The sequence below is a fragment of the Patagioenas fasciata genome, chromosome 2 (assembly GCF_037038585.1).
Source record: "Patagioenas fasciata isolate bPatFas1 chromosome 2, bPatFas1.hap1, whole genome shotgun sequence".
NCBI lineage: Eukaryota > Metazoa > Chordata > Aves > Columbiformes > Columbidae > Patagioenas > Patagioenas fasciata.
Genome location: NC_092521.1, coordinates 143,174,453 through 143,192,643, shown reverse-complemented (window position 1 = coordinate 143,192,643; position 18,191 = coordinate 143,174,453). Strand labels below are relative to the sequence as shown.

The following is an 18,191-nucleotide window of genomic DNA, read 5'->3' as shown; positions in this document are numbered from 1 at the left end:
CGTGTAGGCTGGGTTCAATGGCTCCATAGCGAGGGAGGGAATACGCCGGGTCTTGCTCTGGAGCGAGTTCTCAGCGCGGCCAGTGCTACGCGCGCCCCGCGGGTTTCCTGCAGCGGGACAAGCCGGGCTTTCCCCGCCGCGGGCCGCCGGCAGGACCGGGACCCTGCCCCTCCCCGGCGGAGGCGGGCACGCTGCCCTCCTCAGGAACGGGCGGGTGCCGAACCGGCACGGTCCTCGGCGGTCAGACTGGAACCCAGCTCTCCCGTGCCGAGGAAGGGGACGAGGGGAGCCAGCAGGGGTCGGCGCTGGCACCGCGGCGGAGCGGCGCGGTCGAGCTCACCGCCCCGGCGCGGGGGCGGCGTGGCCGCGGCCGAGCCCGGCCCCCGCCGCTCGGCGGTAACCGCCCGGGGCCGGACTGCAGCGGGAGCGCGGCTCGCCGCCTCCCCCGCCCCCCGCTGGAGCGAACCACTGCGGCTCGCCGAGGAGGTGAGGCACCTGTCACCCGGCGGCGGCGGCGGCGGGCGGCCCCCCGGCGGGCGGCGGCGGCGGTTCGGGGCGCGTCCCGCGGCAGGGGCGCGGCGGCCGCACCGCGGCGGAGGAGCGGGCGGCGGGCGGGAGCGCGGCTGCGGCGGGGCGCGGCGGCTCTCCTCCCCCGCGCTGCCGCCGCGGGTGTGCGCGCGGAGCCGTGTCGGTGCCCCAGCCGCCGCTGCCTGCAATGGCGTTGAGGCGCGGCGGCGGTTGCTGCCTCCTGTCAGGCGGGCGGCGGCAACGGCCGTTCTCCACACAGGCGCCGGGCCACCGCGGGCTGGAGGAGGAGCGGGGGCAGCGCTGAGGCGGGAGGCTGAGGGAGCCTGCCGCTGCTCTCGGCTAGGTAAGGCGGCGTGCGCGCTAGGCGGGAGAGGCGCCGGGCTCCGCGGGGGAGCAGCGCTGTCAGCGGGCTTTTGTTCCGCGGGGCCCGGCCGCGCGGGGGTGGCTGCCCGAGCTCTACCCCGCCGCAAGGTGCTGCTGCCCGGCGTCCCGCGCCTCCTGCCCGCCTGCCGCCACGGCGCGGCCGCCCGAGGAGAAGCCGCCGCGGGGACTCCGGCGCTGTCCTCTCGGGTTAAGTTTATTGCCTTCTGCAGGAGCGGCGGATCGCGCCGGGAGCCGCTGCCGTGTGGCCTTTTCAGTCTCCCGTCGCGATCGGGCAGGGGCGGCGGGCCGGGAACGCCTCTCCCGCCGCGGCGGCGGGGTTCCCTGTGCTGTGCGAGCACCACGGCGTGTTGCAGCGCCCAAAATGAGGCGTCCCCGTCACGGCGGGAGCGGCGGCGGCGCGGGCTCGCGGAGCGAGGGCTGGGGAAGGAGGAATGGACGGGAAGGGAGGGGGGCTTGGCTCTCGGTGAGCCGGGTGCTGCCCTTCCCGGGTATGCGGGGGTCGGGGGCGGCCGCCAGCGTAGGGGAGCTCTGGCATCTTGGCGAGCACCTCGGGCCGGGCAGTGGGCGCGGATCCAGACCCTGGCTCCCTTTCTGCAGCTCCTTCTCAGGCACGTCCAGATGCTAAAACCACTGTCCGTGACAGGGGGCAACTTTCTCTAACTGAATTTCACTTTCTTTACTGTGTCAACTGAGGATGTTAACTTTGGGTGCAGTTTTTTTCCTATTCCCTCGAGCCGCTGTTTAATTTGTCTTTCTAAGTGTATTATGTTTGATGGTATTTCTACCATTATGTTTTTTTGAGAGAGCAAGGGTTTTCTTGCAATGCCTTAGGGAAGTAGAACCATCATGTTTGCTTGAATTACTTTACAGTTAAATGTAAGTTACTTAGAGGTTTGAATTGGGGATTATTTTTTTACTATAGTTTTTAGAAAAGTTCAATAACACAAACTAGTGTTATTTTTCTTGTCACATTGCCTTTCCTTTGCATGCATGTTTATGACACGATACAATACTTTGTGAATGGCAAGATGCAATAATCCGTTCTTTCACTATGGAACGATATTTTAGATTGCAAATTATGCAGCAATCAATTTGAAAGTTTGTAATTACAAGCTTTCCTGTGTCTGTGTGCTGTTAGTTTTTGTTGTGTTTTGTTTTGTTTTTTTCTCTATTTTTGGTAAGCACTTTGAATGGAAATTATGACTTGGGCTTAAGGTACAGGTACCTGACATGATTCAGAAAACCCTCCTTTGTGTTGCAGGTTAAATTACCCATTGTTCTTGAGAGTCCTTGGTTGTGCTGCTTGGTCAGAATTGACTGCATGTGTTTGGATATTTATCTCCACATCTTCTGTTGAGTATGGCCCTGCCAAAGGGCAGTGCCTCCTGAGAAAAACACTCCTTGAGCAGAATCTCAGCTGTGATAGACTGAGACTGAGAGTGGTACTGCAGAAACTATGTAAGCTGGTTTTGCACTCCTGGAGTAAACATGATGAAAACGGAGTCTTCAGGAGAAAGATCAACCCTCCGAAGTGCCTCTCCTCACAGAAATGCTTACAGGACTGAGTTCCAGGCACTGAAAAGCACCTTTGACAAACCGAAATCAGATGGGGACCAAAAAACGAAAGAGGAAGGAGAGGCCTCACAGAACAGGGGAAGGAAATATGGCTCAAATGTCAATAGAATTAAGAACTTGTTTATGCAGATGGGCATGGAGCCCACTGAAAGTGCTGGAGTTACCCCTAAAACCAGGGGGAAGGGTGGCCCTCCATCACCTCAAAGACGAATTAGGCCCAAAGAATTTGTAGAAAAAGCAGATGGTTCAATTGTAAAATTGGAATCATCGGTCTCAGAAAGGATTAGTAGATTTGATACTATCCATGATGGCCCTTCCTATTCCAAGTTTACTGAAACTCGGAAGATGTTTGAGCGAAATGCTCATGAAATGGGACGTTCCAATCGCTATTCCCCAAAGAAAGAGAAAGTCGTTTCCAATGAGCTTCCAGATGAGTGGTGCAGTTCTAAGTCTCACAGAGGCAGCACTGATTCACTGGACAGTCTTAGCCCAAGGACAGAGACTGTCTCTCCGACTGTGAGTCAGCTCAGTGCAGTTTTTGAAAACACTGACTCACACAATGTAATCGTTGTAGAAAAATCAGAAAACAATGAAGAGTATTCTGTAACTGGCCACTATCCGCTAAACCTCACATCTGCTGTGACAAATATTGCCTCCCCAGTTGCAAACCTTGAGGGTTTCAGTCCTTTGAAAGATGCCAGCACGTGGTCTCCCCCAACCAAACAGGGTACGGGCGTGATGTCTGTTGAGAACTCTCAGCAGAACAGCACACCCTCAACGCCGAGACAGAAAACGTCCACGGGCGCTTCGGCAGGTTCAAAAACAACTGAAGAAATAAAGAAGAGTACGGAGGCAAGTGCTGATTCTGTTGAGAACTCTGCAGCGAGTCAACAGGATTTGGTCAATGCTCTTGACAGCGAAAGATCTGTGGACAGCTGTGCTAGGAGTAAGTCGAAAACAGACACAGAAGTTTCGTTGCAACAAAAGGAACGGTCAGAACATGCAGAGGGTATCTTTGATAGACCTGAAGCTGCAGAATTACCAAGAAGTGTAGCTTCAGGTGGTGATTTTGCCACAGGTACTGTTTCAGATGCTGCCGAGTCGCATTACGATGAGGCGAGTGAAAAAGAAGTGCATGAAGATGTGAATAATTTTCAGAGTTCCCACGTGTACATGCACTCTGACTACAATGTGTATCGGGTACGATCAAGATATAATTCTGACTGGGGAGAGACAGGTACAGAACAGGATGATCAGGATGACAGTGATGAAAATAACTGTTATGAACCTGATATGGAATATTCTGAAATCAATGGATTGCCAGACGAAGATGAAATCCCAGCCAACAGAAAAATACAGTTTAGCCGTGCTCCAATTAAGGTAAAGTTTCCTACATTCTTTTTCTGCAGTTTGGTTTATTTTCAAATGCAACTGTATTTGAAGTAGATTTTGACAGCTAACCTTGGCTCTGAAAAGATTGCAGAGGATATTTCAATATGTTATTACAGTCAGACAGCGAGCATGATCTTAAATGAAGTAAGGAAGCTGAGCTCTGATGAGCTTGTGTCATTTCCAAGACTACTTGATGAGTGACTAAGCCAGCAGAAATTGAGAATGACAGCTGGATTTGTGAAGTTTGGGAATTTTAACATGCATATTTTGACTTACATGACTGACCTGTAATCACATAGAGAAATGTAGAAGCGGGTAGTTGGTGGCCTTCATGCTGCTTGTTTGTTTTTGGTTTCTTTTTTCATTTGAAATTGCAGTTTCTTTAGATTGAACGGTGGCTTTCTTCAGCTCTCATCAGATTTCTTTTGGGTCCCTGTATTTAAACACTGTGACATGAAATAGAATGTGATTCTGTCTCACTAGTAGAGGGCTGTTAATATTCTGCGTCTGAATTAGTATAATTTTTTTCTAGTAGCATCATCACTTTTTAAAAACTTTAAAACATTAGTATATGTATATCTAGTATATCTCAGTGCTACAAAAGGGCAGAAGTCAGTTGATTGAAATACCTAATGAAGGGTGGGGTTCTTGCAGAGCTTTTTTGCTCTAAGTACCTTGAAATTATGGTTAAGAATGTTGTTTTAAGTACTTTCAGTTCAGGAAGCAATAACTAGTCATGGTTTGTTTTACCGGTTTTTCACTGCTGAGTTTCGGGGTTAAGTATAAAAGTATTTTACTTCCAAGTTGTTTTTAGTGCAAATGGTCTCAAATGATCAATTCAAAAGCATAGTAGTTTTTCCAAAAATGGCTCTTGGAACAACCGTATATCATGGACTACTTGAAGTCTAAACATTTTAAAATTAAAAATATGTAATTGTAATTGACTATATTTTTGTTGTGTGAGTTTAACAATGAAAAGTACTGAATCAACGCTATCAGACTTGAAGTAATGGAGTTTACAAAAGCTGCATTTACACCACCTGTGGTTTAAGTCAGGGTAAGATGTATATTTGTATTCGGAAATTTTCATCTGCATGAAGCAAACAGGTTTTCACATCTGTTTATTGGGGGGTGGAGCGAGGAGGATGGCTTTGTGTTCTTCATACTTTAAAAAGACCATTTGTTTTTACACTGAATCAAGTTATTCCAAGCCAAGATAATGGATTTTTTAATTTTGTTTTGTTAGTATTTTATTCAGGCTTGCATCATGGACCAAAAATCCTAACAGTACTTGTGCTCCCTCTAGATCGCTCCCGAAATTAGTCTATCTAGTTTTCTTTATTTTTTTTTTTGAGATGAAGTAGAGAAAACTTTTATTACAAAGGATTATGGAGGTTGTTCCCCCCACCGCCTTCCCCCTCAGGCTGTACTAACAGACAAGATGATGTTCTCCCTTCTGAGAGATCTACCAATTACATGCAGAGGTTTGTTTTATCATATTTATTATGGTTCCAACAGATCAGAATCCAGAGAGTGACTCCTGGTTTTATTCTTAAGACAGTTGGATTTTTCTGCTGATCCTGTTTTGAAAGAGCTAACAGTGGCATCCTTACTTCAGCATATTGCTGTTGTCTGTCTGAATCATGCTGTCATGCCAAGTACTGTACGAGTATTCTTTCAATTATTTAGCTATAAAATTTTTCTTTTCTTCTCAATTTTTTCATGCTATGTTCTTTTCAGATTGCATGTTACGAAGTAATAATAGCAGTCCATCAGGAAAATGCTCTAAAAGTCATTTATGTAAAAAAATAGAAGAGTACATTTGTCATGGTTTTAAGCATAAAGCTCTCTTAACAAGCTTATCCAAAGCAAAATAATTGTTAGTTTAATTATTTTAGCATCTTTATTGTAGATAGAAAGAAAACAGAATAAAAGCTGCTATGAGAGGGAACAGTGTAGGAGGGACTGGGAGGCTTGGGAGATCCCCTGCTTTTTGTCTTGGGTGCCTCCAGTGCATGCAATCTGTTAATCATGCGGGGAAACAGAAGTGAGACCATGTGGAAGGCTTGCTCTAGGAGGAAGAAGTACAGCGGAACTTGTGGAAAATGAAAAGCTGCTTCTTGAGCCTTCCTGTCTTCTCGCCACAGTGCCCTGTGATTCCCTCAGCGCAGTCAAGCAGTGTAAGCCAGGCAGGGCTGCCCACAGCATCAGGTCACTGCCTCGAGTGTTAGGTCACTGTCCAGCCACGCCACCGCAGGCAGGGGCCCAGGATGGCAGCAGGAGATTCCCCTGCTGGGTGCCTGGGGGCTGGTGAGTCTCTGAGCTCCTGCCTCTCACAGTACTGCCAGTCGGGCATGCTGCTGGGGGGGCGTGAACTGGCTTTGCCAAGCAGTTTCTGGTACCAGTGAGCCGTCCGGAGGGCAAGGGGGACTTGGGTTCTGTCCCCTTGCACAGTGCTAGCGTGTGAATTTACACCATCTCTCCCTTTACCTGTCTGGGATGTGGGGATGATGCTTGCTAGCTGACTGGACAGCAACAATTTAACATTTTTTCTGTTCTGGCCAATTTTTTATGTTAGTGGGCATAACTGGTTTCATTGATACTTTTCTGAATGTCATCTCATGTGTAGTGTAACCGAGAGAGGAAAATACAAAGCAACGTAGGAGTATCTTCTGAACTGTTGGACACTGATTTATCTTTACTAAAATGAAGCAATTTGTGCTTAATTACTCTGCTAGATAGTGCTGTTAAAAGTCCAACCCAAACTCAAGATGTTTACTGCTGATTTCACAGCATCATACCTCCACTCTCCTCCTACAGGTGAGCTCTGAAATAATTAGCAAAACCGGCATGTGAATGTGTAACCTGTGAAATGAGTGGGTGCTAATTACCATAAAGTTGTTACTTGAAGGTCTCAACAGGTTTAGATAAACATCTTTGAAGTGTTTTTTCCAAGAGGTTTTTCAGGTGGACGTGTAAGAAGTAAATGAGAAGAGTGCTGAGACTGAAGAGCAAAGAGATTCAGTTACCACCAAGGGGAATCCTTTCTGTCCCTTTAGGAGAAATGCTTTAGAATATGAGAAGTAATGAAGGCAGAAGGATGAAAAAATAAAATATTATTCATCAAACTGATAAAGATTGCATTCTGCCCATCTCCCAAGCAGGAAGAAGATCCTGTTATTGAGAAACTCGCTATAAAGAGAAAGACTCAAGTCCACGTGTACAGGAAATTCCACCCTGTTGGAGACTGTAATTTCACTATCACTGACCCCACGCTTCATGGACCATTTACTCTGCTCTAGGATTATGGGATATGTTTGCTGATCTCATCTCTCTTGGAAATTAGTCCCTTAGGAGCAGGTGGTTGCCCAGGGGCCATTGGAGGCTTGGAGAGCTTTTAGGTATTTGGAGTGTGGCATCACTGACAGGAGCAGTTGTGTGTGTCTGTGGGAGCTTCAGGCAGCTTTGTGCTGTTCAACAAAAAATAGCTTAAAAGGGCCCAAAAGTTGGCGCTGGTAGTGGGAACGGACATGAGTGTGTATGTTGCTAAACAAGGTATGTGCATATTGATGTAGCAGTCGGTATCAGTGTTTTATCTAGCAATACAGGGGCAATCACCAGCACTGTCCTGTTGTTGTGTTAAGATATTGTGTTTCTTCTCAGGGACAGAACTGAAACTCTTCAAGGCAAATGTAAGAGGTGATGAGATAAAAAATACCCTCGTCTCGCCAGGGATACTTTTCTATACAAAAACCAAGAAACTCTGTGATTTATAGGCCTTTGGTTGAGTTTTGCAGGGTTTCCTGGGTTACGGGTTATGCTACTTCCCGAACATTGTGGGATAATTGGACAAGGTTTGCCAATAGTGCAAAACTCATTAGCTCATGGCTTTCCACACTCTAGCAAATGGAATGTATTGATTGTCCAAATCATAATCCTTCTTGAGCCCATGCTTCCTCTCTCCTGGATAGAATTAGGATGGAAGAGTAACATTTACCTCTTCCCTCCAAGTCCAGAATGTCTGGGATCTCAATAACTGATGGCTGCATCTTCAGTTAGTGCCCTATTTCTGGCACCAGGTACACTTTAGAACTGTTAGCAGCAATTGGTGTCTCCTGCTGAGCCTCCGTTTGCAACCTTCTCCTCTGCTGGCCTGGCCCTACCTGGCCAAGGGGTTGGAGAGGTTGGGTGGTGTGTGGTCAGACCCCATATGGCAGACAGCAGGTAACTTGTTGTGCAATGGGGGGTTTTGGGCCAAGCTGCTGCTATTTTCAGGATTCCATAAAGCTTCCTTAGGGTGCAGTGGTAGTGAAGGGAGCTCTCTGCAGACCTCTGAGTTTGGGGGTGGATGGGAGAGAGGATAACAGGAATGGAAAGGATATAGTTAAATGACTCTTCCATGCTTCAGCTAATTTCATACAAAGGGATTATGGTCACTAGTGCCCAGGCCTCATGTTATTCCTCTCTTTTGTCATGCAGCTTGACTGAATCTCATACCTTACAACACTTCAGTTTTCCAGATCATGTTTTGTTCAAATGGTCTTTAAGAATCAGAATCTGTGCTTCTGTCTCTCTCTTTTTAAAGTGAGCCTTTGAAGAGGTTTTTACAAGAAGTGCTGTGACTGTAGTTTAGTGTAAATGTAAATATTTGTATTTAACATTTGTTTTGAAATTTTGTGTGAGCTGTATGGTGATTTTTCTTATCAAAATCAGTTCGAGGAGCAAGTCTTTCTTTTAAGTTTTTCCTTGTTTCTCTCACTAAAATGTATTCAGGAATGTAAGTAGTGACAAAGAATCGGAAACAATCTGACACTGTAATTAAATTGGAAGTTTTTATTCTCTAAAATATTAGTGTTCTTTTTCCAGTAAGCATCAAAATAAAGTATGCCGGAAGCATTTTCAAATTGTAATGTTGAAAGAGAAAGTATTTCTTTGCCTGATTCGATGTTTAGTATGCTATTTACCTGTTACTGTTAAAATATTGATGAGCTATTTTGGATCAAAGAAGTAATAAGTGAAGGTTGCCCATCCACAAGCACTGTACAGTCCCTGGCTCCAGACTTGCCACTGCTTCTGTTAGTGTTTTACTTAGGCGAATACAGAGTTGGATTTAGATGACCTCCAGATCTCTCTTCCACCTTCATTGAGCATATGAGTCTGTAAATAAAGCAGTCCAAGAGGGTGTTAGGACACTTGTTGAAGGCAGATGTGGAAGGCAGATGTGAAAGGCAGGACTTGCAGAAAGATCTTGAGGCTATATTGGATTTAAAATTACAGAATCTGATAAATTCATCCACCTTCGAATGAGTTAATTAAGACACCTTACAGATTATGAAGGATGTGTAGCTTCCTTCTGAAATTGCTGAAAATGTGTTTTCCTTTCCTTAAATTTGGTTCTCTAGTTCCTGTGTCTATGCTTTGTTTGCAACGTTAGGAGTGGATAGTAGTTTTGGCTAAAGCATGAAACTAGGTATTAAATAGGCTTAGGCTCCGTCTCCTGTAGTGTTGAATAAACCACTGAACTTTTATGGTGTACATGAATTTTGTAAAATGGGCAGCATGTTGGTAATTAATTCCATTAATCTCTACTTGTGAAGTAGTTTGACATGCTGAGCTATTGCTTGGGTGGCTTGAAATGTGTGTATTCTGCTACATAAAATGACCTTAGACTTTTTTCAGGTATTGTGAAGTATGGGAAATTCTACAGACTTAAGCAGTAATAAAATGTATTGTGCTGCAAGGAGTGTGATGCTAGCTTTGATATTTTTTTTTTAAGTAATGTACAACCAGCTTCTTTGTTCTGGTGGCAGGATACATAGAGTGTTTTTGGGACCTGGTCTTTTATTTCAGTTACGTTTGTTAAGGAAGATCTTGCTGTGAAAAGCAGAATGTTTTAAATATGTTTGTCGGTGAAAGGAACAAGAAGTAAGTATTAAAGATTCAAAGACTGGATACTTTCACATAAAGAACAATAGTGAGGGGATAAAGCGTTCCAGAACAAGCTGCTATTTTGATTATTAAAAGATCAGTGTGTTCAACATGGTCATCTACCTTCTACATGAAGTATATTATTATATTGGAATTGTATACTTTCACTGGATGAGTCTTTCACACACAATAATTTTAGGTGCAAAAGAGTTTTCTTGTATTAAGTATACATGGAATTATTGATGTGCAGCAGATGGAATAAAGTTATTTGCCTGCCACAGTCTGCTGTGGAGACTTTAACTGTTGTATAGGTCATAATTTGACTACTAATTCTGGGGACCAGTTATTCCTGGATGCAATGTTCACACAGAGTTGTTGAACTAAAAATAAATAATATTGCTTTAAACTGGGTTTTGTAAGCATTGAGGACATTCTAGAAGAACCATTTGTAGAAACTGAGTTTGGATTGAATCATTACCATCAGAGGTTTATATAGTTTAGATTGAAAGGGGTTTCCACTTAGAGATTTTGAATTTCAAAAATGTAGGCTGAGAAACTGTAGGGAAATGGTTTGAAATTAATTGAACCAAAGAGCTAAGGTAGCTAATGGTGGGGTCTTGGAATCTCTCTGATTCAGAATTAGAAAAAGTGTGTAGGATTTGCCTCCCGAGAAAAAGCAGAATACACGAGCAGAATAATTGCAGACCTAATTGGAAGCCACTCAAAGAGAATATCAGAAGCTTGCCAAGAACTTGCAAGGAGTGGCAAAAGTGGTTGTTCAAAAAATGAAGACTGTTGTAGAGTTCAGAAGTCTTAAGTGTGAATAAGATGTTGCCAGAAGTCAGGCTTAGTTTGACCTTGTAAAGGAAAATAATCAAAGTAGTAAAAGCTGTTTAATCCCTAAAAATGAAGGGGAAAAGGAAGATGTGTTACAGAGTGAGCATGACGTTACGATCAGAGCTATTATCCCCAGTTTATATTAATATTTTGCCTTCATTTTTGGTGCAGTTGGTGATCTTGAACGTGGAATTGTGATTAGGAGTGAAATAAATGTATACAGGTGGAAACGCTTACACTGGAAATTCTTGTAGTGAAATGAAGAGGAAACCTAGAAGTTCCTAGTGCTTAGGTTTGTAGGGGGCTGGGTGAAATAAGCTATATTTTAGAAGTGTTTGTAGCAAATATTTCAAAACAAACAGAACACTATCAAAACAGAGATGGTATTAACTGCAGAAGAGCAAATGCAGTAGCTGTTTTTCAGAAAGTAGAGAAGACGTGGTTGATTTTTTTTTTTTCTTCTTCCCCTATAGCAAAGCAATAGAAAAACATTTTAAAAAGAATCAAAGGCAGGGAGGCAAATGGAAGAGTGGAATACATGTAAGTGGACTTATGAGAGGTAGCATATGTCAGGCTAAATTAGTGTCTGCCTTTGATAAGATAGAAGACCTTGTTAAAAATTTCAGTACTTCTGCCTCAGAAAGTTGGAGTTTGCTAATGACACTTGGTTTTGACAGAAAGTGGGGAAGCCTTATCATTGCATAGGATTACCGTAAAATACAGGTGGCTGGGAAGGCTTGAGTAGTGGGGATGGATTTATGAGCTAAGAAGTTTCACGGTGAACTAGTGACTCGTTTGTAGGGGATGAGAGTGAAGGAGAAAGCCACTCTGTGAGTTGCTCAAGCAGAATGGCAGCAGTAACCTGCGGTGCCATGCAGCTGTGAGGAGGGAAAATGGCATTCTAAATACATGAGGCAAAATGTTTTGGTAGCAGTAGGGAATTGTGAATGTCATAACTTGCTAAGGAAGCTTCATCTGGAAAGCGTCTGGTGGATTCTGCTGAAGGCGAGTGAATTTGCAGGAAGAGCTGCAGCAACTTGCTGCTTTTATCTGTGCCTTTCTTGGTTAATTCTGTCAGAGAACAGGGGGCTTAAGAAATTTGTCTTGCTTAGTGAGGGATGACAAAGCCTGAAAAAGAGCATAATTGCATCTCTGCTATATTCATAAAGAAGAAGCATCTGAAGGCTAAGGGGAAGCATTCCGCTTTTAAGGTGGAGTTGGGCATTTTCCAGCTAAGATTAAGGAATTGTAAGAGCAGGTACTCTTTTCCTGTGTTCCCAATAGACTGCTGTATTATCTAACAGTGTCTATTAATTCTGTTAAAGGTTGGAATTTCATTCAGCACTGTTGAACTTGCAGGCCACAAATAAGCTATTTAAAAAAAGTACCTGACATTCCTGTAATTAATTGGTACAAAGTGATAGCTATTATTCTGTGGTGTCCTTGTTTAAATAGAAAGTATTCTAGTGAGAGCAGAAGCTGATTTTATTCACTAGAGTTGATTCAAGAGACCTGTCAGATCACTCAGGTATTTCCATACGATAAAGTCAGTGGAAGGTGTGAATACAGAATTTGTCTCTGAGACCTGTTTGCCTTGAATTATTATACATACAGCTGCACTTCTTAGTCTGTGCACATCTGTAACTTTTTATGTTCTTCTCTGCAGTTTCCATCTGCGTTAGTATTCAGTGCGTAATCTCAAGGGCATAAGATGCTGGTTCACATTGAAAGGAGATCTTTTAATATTCAGACTATTCTGCATGTAGATGTAGGGCCTTTTATTTGATAAAATACCTGTATTTCAAATTTTAAAACCTCTATAACTTATTGCTTTTAAACAAATTATGTGAATAGTAAAAGTCATGCTACTAGACTCCTCTCTAATTTATCTAGATCATGGCCTTTATGATAAAAAAAAAAATCCCAAGGTTTTATCCAGCTTGTAATTGTCTTTACATCTTTATAAGCTTGCAGTCATCTTCAAGATGGATTCGGACATATTTTTATACTGACATATTAAAACTCTGTAGATATGTAGATTCTGACATATTTAAATATTTACCTGTTAGCTCTACCTTGTTAGAAGCCCAAAGATACCTGTTCACTAGTGTCACCTTGGGTTATTGTCCATTAGATTTTATTGTGCATGGACTGCTTAAACAGAATACTCAAGAATATTTTAATATCGTATTTTTTTCACAAGGCAAAACCAGAGAGAACTCGTGGATCTAGAGTTTTAGAGCAATCTTGAAAAAGCTGGTGATTTAGAAGTGTGGCAAAGTGCGCTAATGCAAATGAGAATGTTTCAGTACGGTGTTTGGGGGAGACTACCAGACCATGTAACTCTTAATTCCTCTTTGCTCAGTCCTTTTCTCTGAAGTAGTTACTCAGTTTTATCTCCCGTTTATTAATCTGGTAGGTTGACTAAAAACTGCCACCTCAATGTTTTGTGCGTTTCTTTCATGTTGAGATTTAAGATGGTGTGGTGTTTGCGGTGGGTTTGGTTTGGTTTGATTTTTTTCCCCTCCCCTTCTCTCTGTATGGCATATAACGCAGTTTCCAACTGTGATAGCTGTTGATCCAAATTAGCTGCTAAGACTTACTGTGGTTGAGTACAAGTGCATGACACAGTAATTACCAGTAAGTCTTGACCATTAAAAAGGGCAAGTTATGCTAGACCAACCTTCAATGAAATGAGTGGCTTGATAGATGTGAGGAGAGCAATGGATCTTGTCTACATGCGCTTTGGTGAGGCTTTTGACATAACATCCTCACAGAGAGGCTGGATGAGCAGACAGTGGGGTGGATGGAAAACTGGCTGAACAGAGAAGTGGGCAGACAGAAACCTCATGAAGCTCAACAGGGAGAAGTGCAAAGTCCTGCATCTCGGGAGTAACAACCCCATGCCCCCATGCTGGGGGCTGCCCAGGTGGAAAGCAGCTTTGCAGAAGAGGATCTGTGGTCCTTGAGAACACCATGTTGAACACGAGTCAGTTATGTGTCCTTGCAGCAAGGAAGGCCAATGGTGTCCTGGGCTGCGTTGGAAGGAATGTTGCTGGCAGGCTGAGGGAGGTGATTCCCTCTGCTCAGCACTGGTGGGGCCACACCTGGAGTCCTTTCTGGTCTCCCGAGAACAACAGACTGGAGAGAGTCCAGGAAAGGTCCATGAAGATGATGAAGGGTTTGGAGCATCTCTTCTATGAGGAAAGGCTGAGGGAGCTGGGACTCTTTAGTCTAGAGAAGAGAAGGCTCAGGCAGATCTTATTAATGTATATAAATACCTGAAGCAAGAGTGCAAATAAGATGGAGCCAGAGTTTCTTCAGTGGTGCCCAGTGACAGAACCAGAGGCAATGGGCACAAATGGAAGCACAGGAGGTTCTGTGTGAACATCAGGGAACCCTTTTTACCTATGAGGGTGGCCAAGTATTGGCACAGATTGCCCAGAGATATTTTTGAGATTGTGTCCTTGGAGATACTCAGAAGCTGTCTGGACCTGGTCCTGGGCAAGCAGTTCTAGGTGGCCCTGCTTGAACAGGGGTGTTGGACCAGATTGGACCTTCACAGGTCCCTTCCATCCTCAACAATCCTCTGTTTCCATAGTTTTATTTAAATCAGAAAAAGTTATTATCTGGATAGTGAATTTTGGCAAAGGAAGCTGCTAAATTGCATCCAAGATGAATTCCTTTAGTTTTACTATTTGTAAGATACACTAAGTGACCTCTCATATTCTTTCTCAAAATTATGAGAGTGTGTGGCTTTGCAAATCCAAAGGTGGTGCAGCAGCTCTAAATTATAATAGTTAACATTTTTTGAACAGACGTGAATATTTTAACAAGGGCTCAAAAATACAGCTTGAATTTACACCTGTAATTACAGATAGTTTAGTTTAAGGATTGATAATAGCCATTTGATGTTTCCTGTTAATGAGAACCTAGACCCACCACTGTCAATCAAAACAGCTATCTAAGAAAAGATTTTAAGAGTTGTTTTGCCCAAGTTTTGTTGTGTTATAGCATGAGCAGGTTGACCTAACCTTATAAGTAACATTTAAGAATACAAAAAAAATTGGGAAATATTTAAACAAACATTATTAGTTAAATATTTATGAATAAATGGAGAAATTAAAAACAGCACTACAAAAATAAAACTGTTGAGGGGTAGAGTTCATTTGCAGCAGAGGCAAAGCCCGCTGACATTTTGCATACAGCATAGCCCAAGTCTGTACGGCTGTTGCTGTCCTGCAGCTGGGTGAGCACTGTTTGGAAAGGGAACGTCAGCTGAGCGCTTGGTTGAGGCCAAATACTCCAAAATTCTGGTCAAACTGATAAATAATTCCACACTGTGCAATGCACCTTTGGTACAGTCTTGAAATTACTCACTTCTAAAATGTACTGAACTGCTCGCATTGTCTTGTTTACCTATGAAATCCTTCCGATAATGATGAAGAGAGGCACTTTGCTGATTTTGTAACGCACATGATCTCCCGGCGAAGAAGCTGATGTGTATGGTTGAAGATGACCAATAGTGATTTATAAAATGTGAGAGATTAGTGGGATATTTTTTTGGGTAGCACTTTGAATAAAGGCATTGAAACCGAAAGATAGTGAGCAGTATACAGTAAATTGTTCTTCACTCCTTTGGCTTAAAAGTGGATCTGCTAAAGCAAAGCTCTTGTGCTTATATATGATTTATGTTATTTATTTTATTTTTCTAGTCCAGAGAGTCGCTTGTGTCTCTAAGCCCTGGAGAACCCCTGTAGTTAATCCATGCCATTAAGACCTGCACATTTCTGAGCTTGAGAAAGCTGGATTTAGCTTCCAGCAGCACTGTGATGAGAACTGTGGGAGCTTGGCGGGGGAGATGGGAGGGGGGGTGGTGGTGGTGGAGCAGAGGGGTTTCCCTTTACCCTAGGGAATGGGCTGAGAGCACGGGCTGAGCTGGAGCCTCCTCAGCACCCTGCCCTGGCTGGGCCTGGCCTCAGCTCTTGTAGGCCAAGGCACCTGGTACGTGGTAGTGCTGCACTCAGAGAAGCCATAAGGCAGGTTTGTGGCCTTTTTTAAGAGCTAAACGCTTACCACTGTATCAGTAGTCCCGCAGTGTGGCATTATCTGAAACATGCAATTGAACCCTTTCTTCACCACTTTGCCTCCATTGACTTCACGATGTTATCTGAGTATTGTAGTCTGGCTCATAGTGGTTTTGTTGTTGGTGGTGGTTTTTTTGTTGTTGTTGTTTTTTGTTTGTTTGTTTGTTTTAATTAAATGTAGTTTCCGGTTGTCTTCTTTTTATCCACTGTATTGATTCTGGATGCTTCCCAGACTGCAGTTGGTTTTGTTGATGGCCTAGGACATAATTTGTGTTTTTATCCTTACTTTTCTTGTTTTCTTGGACTATATGCTTGACATTTTGCATTACATTAAAAAACGGGAGAGGAAAAAAAAGCTGCTTTTTAAATTGTCAACTTATTAAGTTTTGTCATTGTTTTATGCAGAGCATATTTATCACTTGAAAGACTGAAGAATTTACTGTGGTGCTTTTTTTCCACTGAGTTTATTTTGTCACAGCATTGTCTGTGGATTTTGTTTGCTGTGTTTTATTATTTGTAATAAGTAAATAACATGTGAAATGTATAGCTTCATATCCACAGAGGCTCTGTAAATGCTACTCATTATTTTGTTATTTTTGTTCTCTCCACAGATCTATCTGATCTCAATCTTTGCTTTTGTTAGCTTGCTTGTTTATTGTGTGAGACAAAATCTAGATGTGCCATATGTTCCATCACGGTTTTCCTTAAAACTGTGGCTGACACCTGAGAGGAGGGAAGTGTCTTCTCTGGGCCTTGTGTTGCATGGAGTATCTGTTTCACCTGGCCAACTTACAGGCAGATTGCAGCCACTTCTTTTTAGAAGATACACTCGTGCACTTAGAAAAGTAGGAATTAAAAGAGCACACTTATTTGTGTATGCAGATGCTTGACTAATAAAATATTATAGTAGTAATTCATCAAAAGGCTTTGAAAGAGAAATCTTTGTATTAAAAACTCTGTTATTTGTTGTTATGATAAACACAGTGCTCCCAAGGGTGTGTGGCTTGCTTTAGCTGCAAGAATTTTTGCACTGCAAGGTAAACCAACCAGTAGGGTGCAAAAATGTCTGTTGAGGGTAAGCACAGTATGCCTTCTTTCTGGTATAAGGTATTTTTTGTTCTCTTTTAAACAAGAGTGGTGCTATAATAATGAAATACTAGATTGGATTCTTTGTCTTTTATTAGCAGTGGAATTCCAAGATACAACATCACTTGGTGACTTGCTGAATAATAGTTGTCTTTTGATGACTGGCTTGGATTACATTACTCTGAAAGTGAAAGTCAAAATTTTATCTTTTGTCTCACTATCTGAAAAGACACCAGCAGTAGAAGAAAAGGAGGACTGTCCCTCATCCCCCTTTCAGATCTCAGATTTAAGTTTCTAAAGTGAAAAAAATGCAATTGTAGAATAAATTAAATTTAAAATATCTTACTCTGAGTCAACTACTTCTGCTAATGCCTGTGTGTTTGGTGCAGACATCAGTGTTACCATCAGAAATAAGATATTTTGGGCATTTCTTGACAGTGTGCAGCGCTTTGTCATGCTGCCATTCTGAACTTGACCAGTAAATTAGATTAGTAGTGCTGATAGCAGATTCCAGGAGTTACCCCATCAACTCTGATTCAGTTAACCGAGCTTGCATGCAGGAATCCCTGATGGCACATGATGGGGTGTCAGACATGGTGACATGAACTATACTGTGCTATATAAACTATGCAAACCATACTGTACGACATTGGCAGACGACAGTGCTGGAAATCCTCATTATAACCCCCCTGAGTCACGTGTTGTCTTCTGCACCATTTAGTTAGCATGTAGGGAACAGAAAATAAGGTATCAGCATGCACTGACAACAGGGCAGCCGGGCAGACACGATGATGGCAATGACCTGAAGAACTGCACAGATACTGATTTTTCTGCTCTTACGCTGCATTTGGCGGTGTGAAGCTGAGTGAGCAGCAGGAGAACTGCAAAGCTGACAGACAGCACCGGAGTGTAGCAGCAAGTAAACTCAAAAGAAGCAAATGTGAATGGGAAAGTTTGGAACTAACAAAACTAGAGAGTGGTGTAATACAGCAAGATAAAGTGGCACTTAATGTTAAAATGCTTGTTGAACTGAGATGACTTAAGGGAGTTATTCTTAAAGATGGAAGCATAATTATGGCTGTTAAAAGCTGAGGAGGAACCTCTGCATGAATTGGTAGTGTGCTTGCCACTTATGCTAGTAGCAAGCCTAACAATGAGGTTGTAGGGTATTTTTTAGCAAAGATCATAACAACATCATCAGTGGCGTGAAGTGGGGAGTGTTCAACTGTTGTTGGGTTTGTTTTTTGGTTGTTGGTTTTTTGGTGTTTTTTTTTTTTTTTTTTTGTGGTGGTGTTATCATAGCACTGTTGAAGTTTAATGTAGACATATCTGCAGAACCACTTCAGTGACTTAGCAGTATTTTCCTGTTTTACA

At 43.1% G+C, this 18,191-nt stretch overlaps 1 protein-coding gene across 5 annotated transcripts in view; it reads left to right on the top strand.

Annotated features, from left to right (window-relative positions):
- Positions 1 to 221: 221 nt before the first annotated feature.
- PPP1R9A (protein phosphatase 1 regulatory subunit 9A) overlaps positions 222 to 18,191 on the top strand; it is a 145,249-nt gene continuing 127,279 nt past the window's right edge. For 2 of the 5 annotated variants that reach the window (XM_071805119.1, XM_065833120.2), the window contains exons 1-2: positions 678 to 871; positions 2,174 to 3,867. In XM_071805119.1, the coding sequence (XP_071661220.1) occupies positions 2,401 to 3,867 (1,467 nt within the window). In that variant the 5' untranslated portion in view covers positions 678 to 871; positions 2,174 to 2,400. Of the gene's footprint in view, positions 487 to 677; positions 872 to 2,173; positions 3,868 to 18,191 lie in introns of those variants that run through there. The other 3 variants (XM_071805121.1, XM_071805120.1, XM_065833119.2) reach the window with 2 other exon arrangements.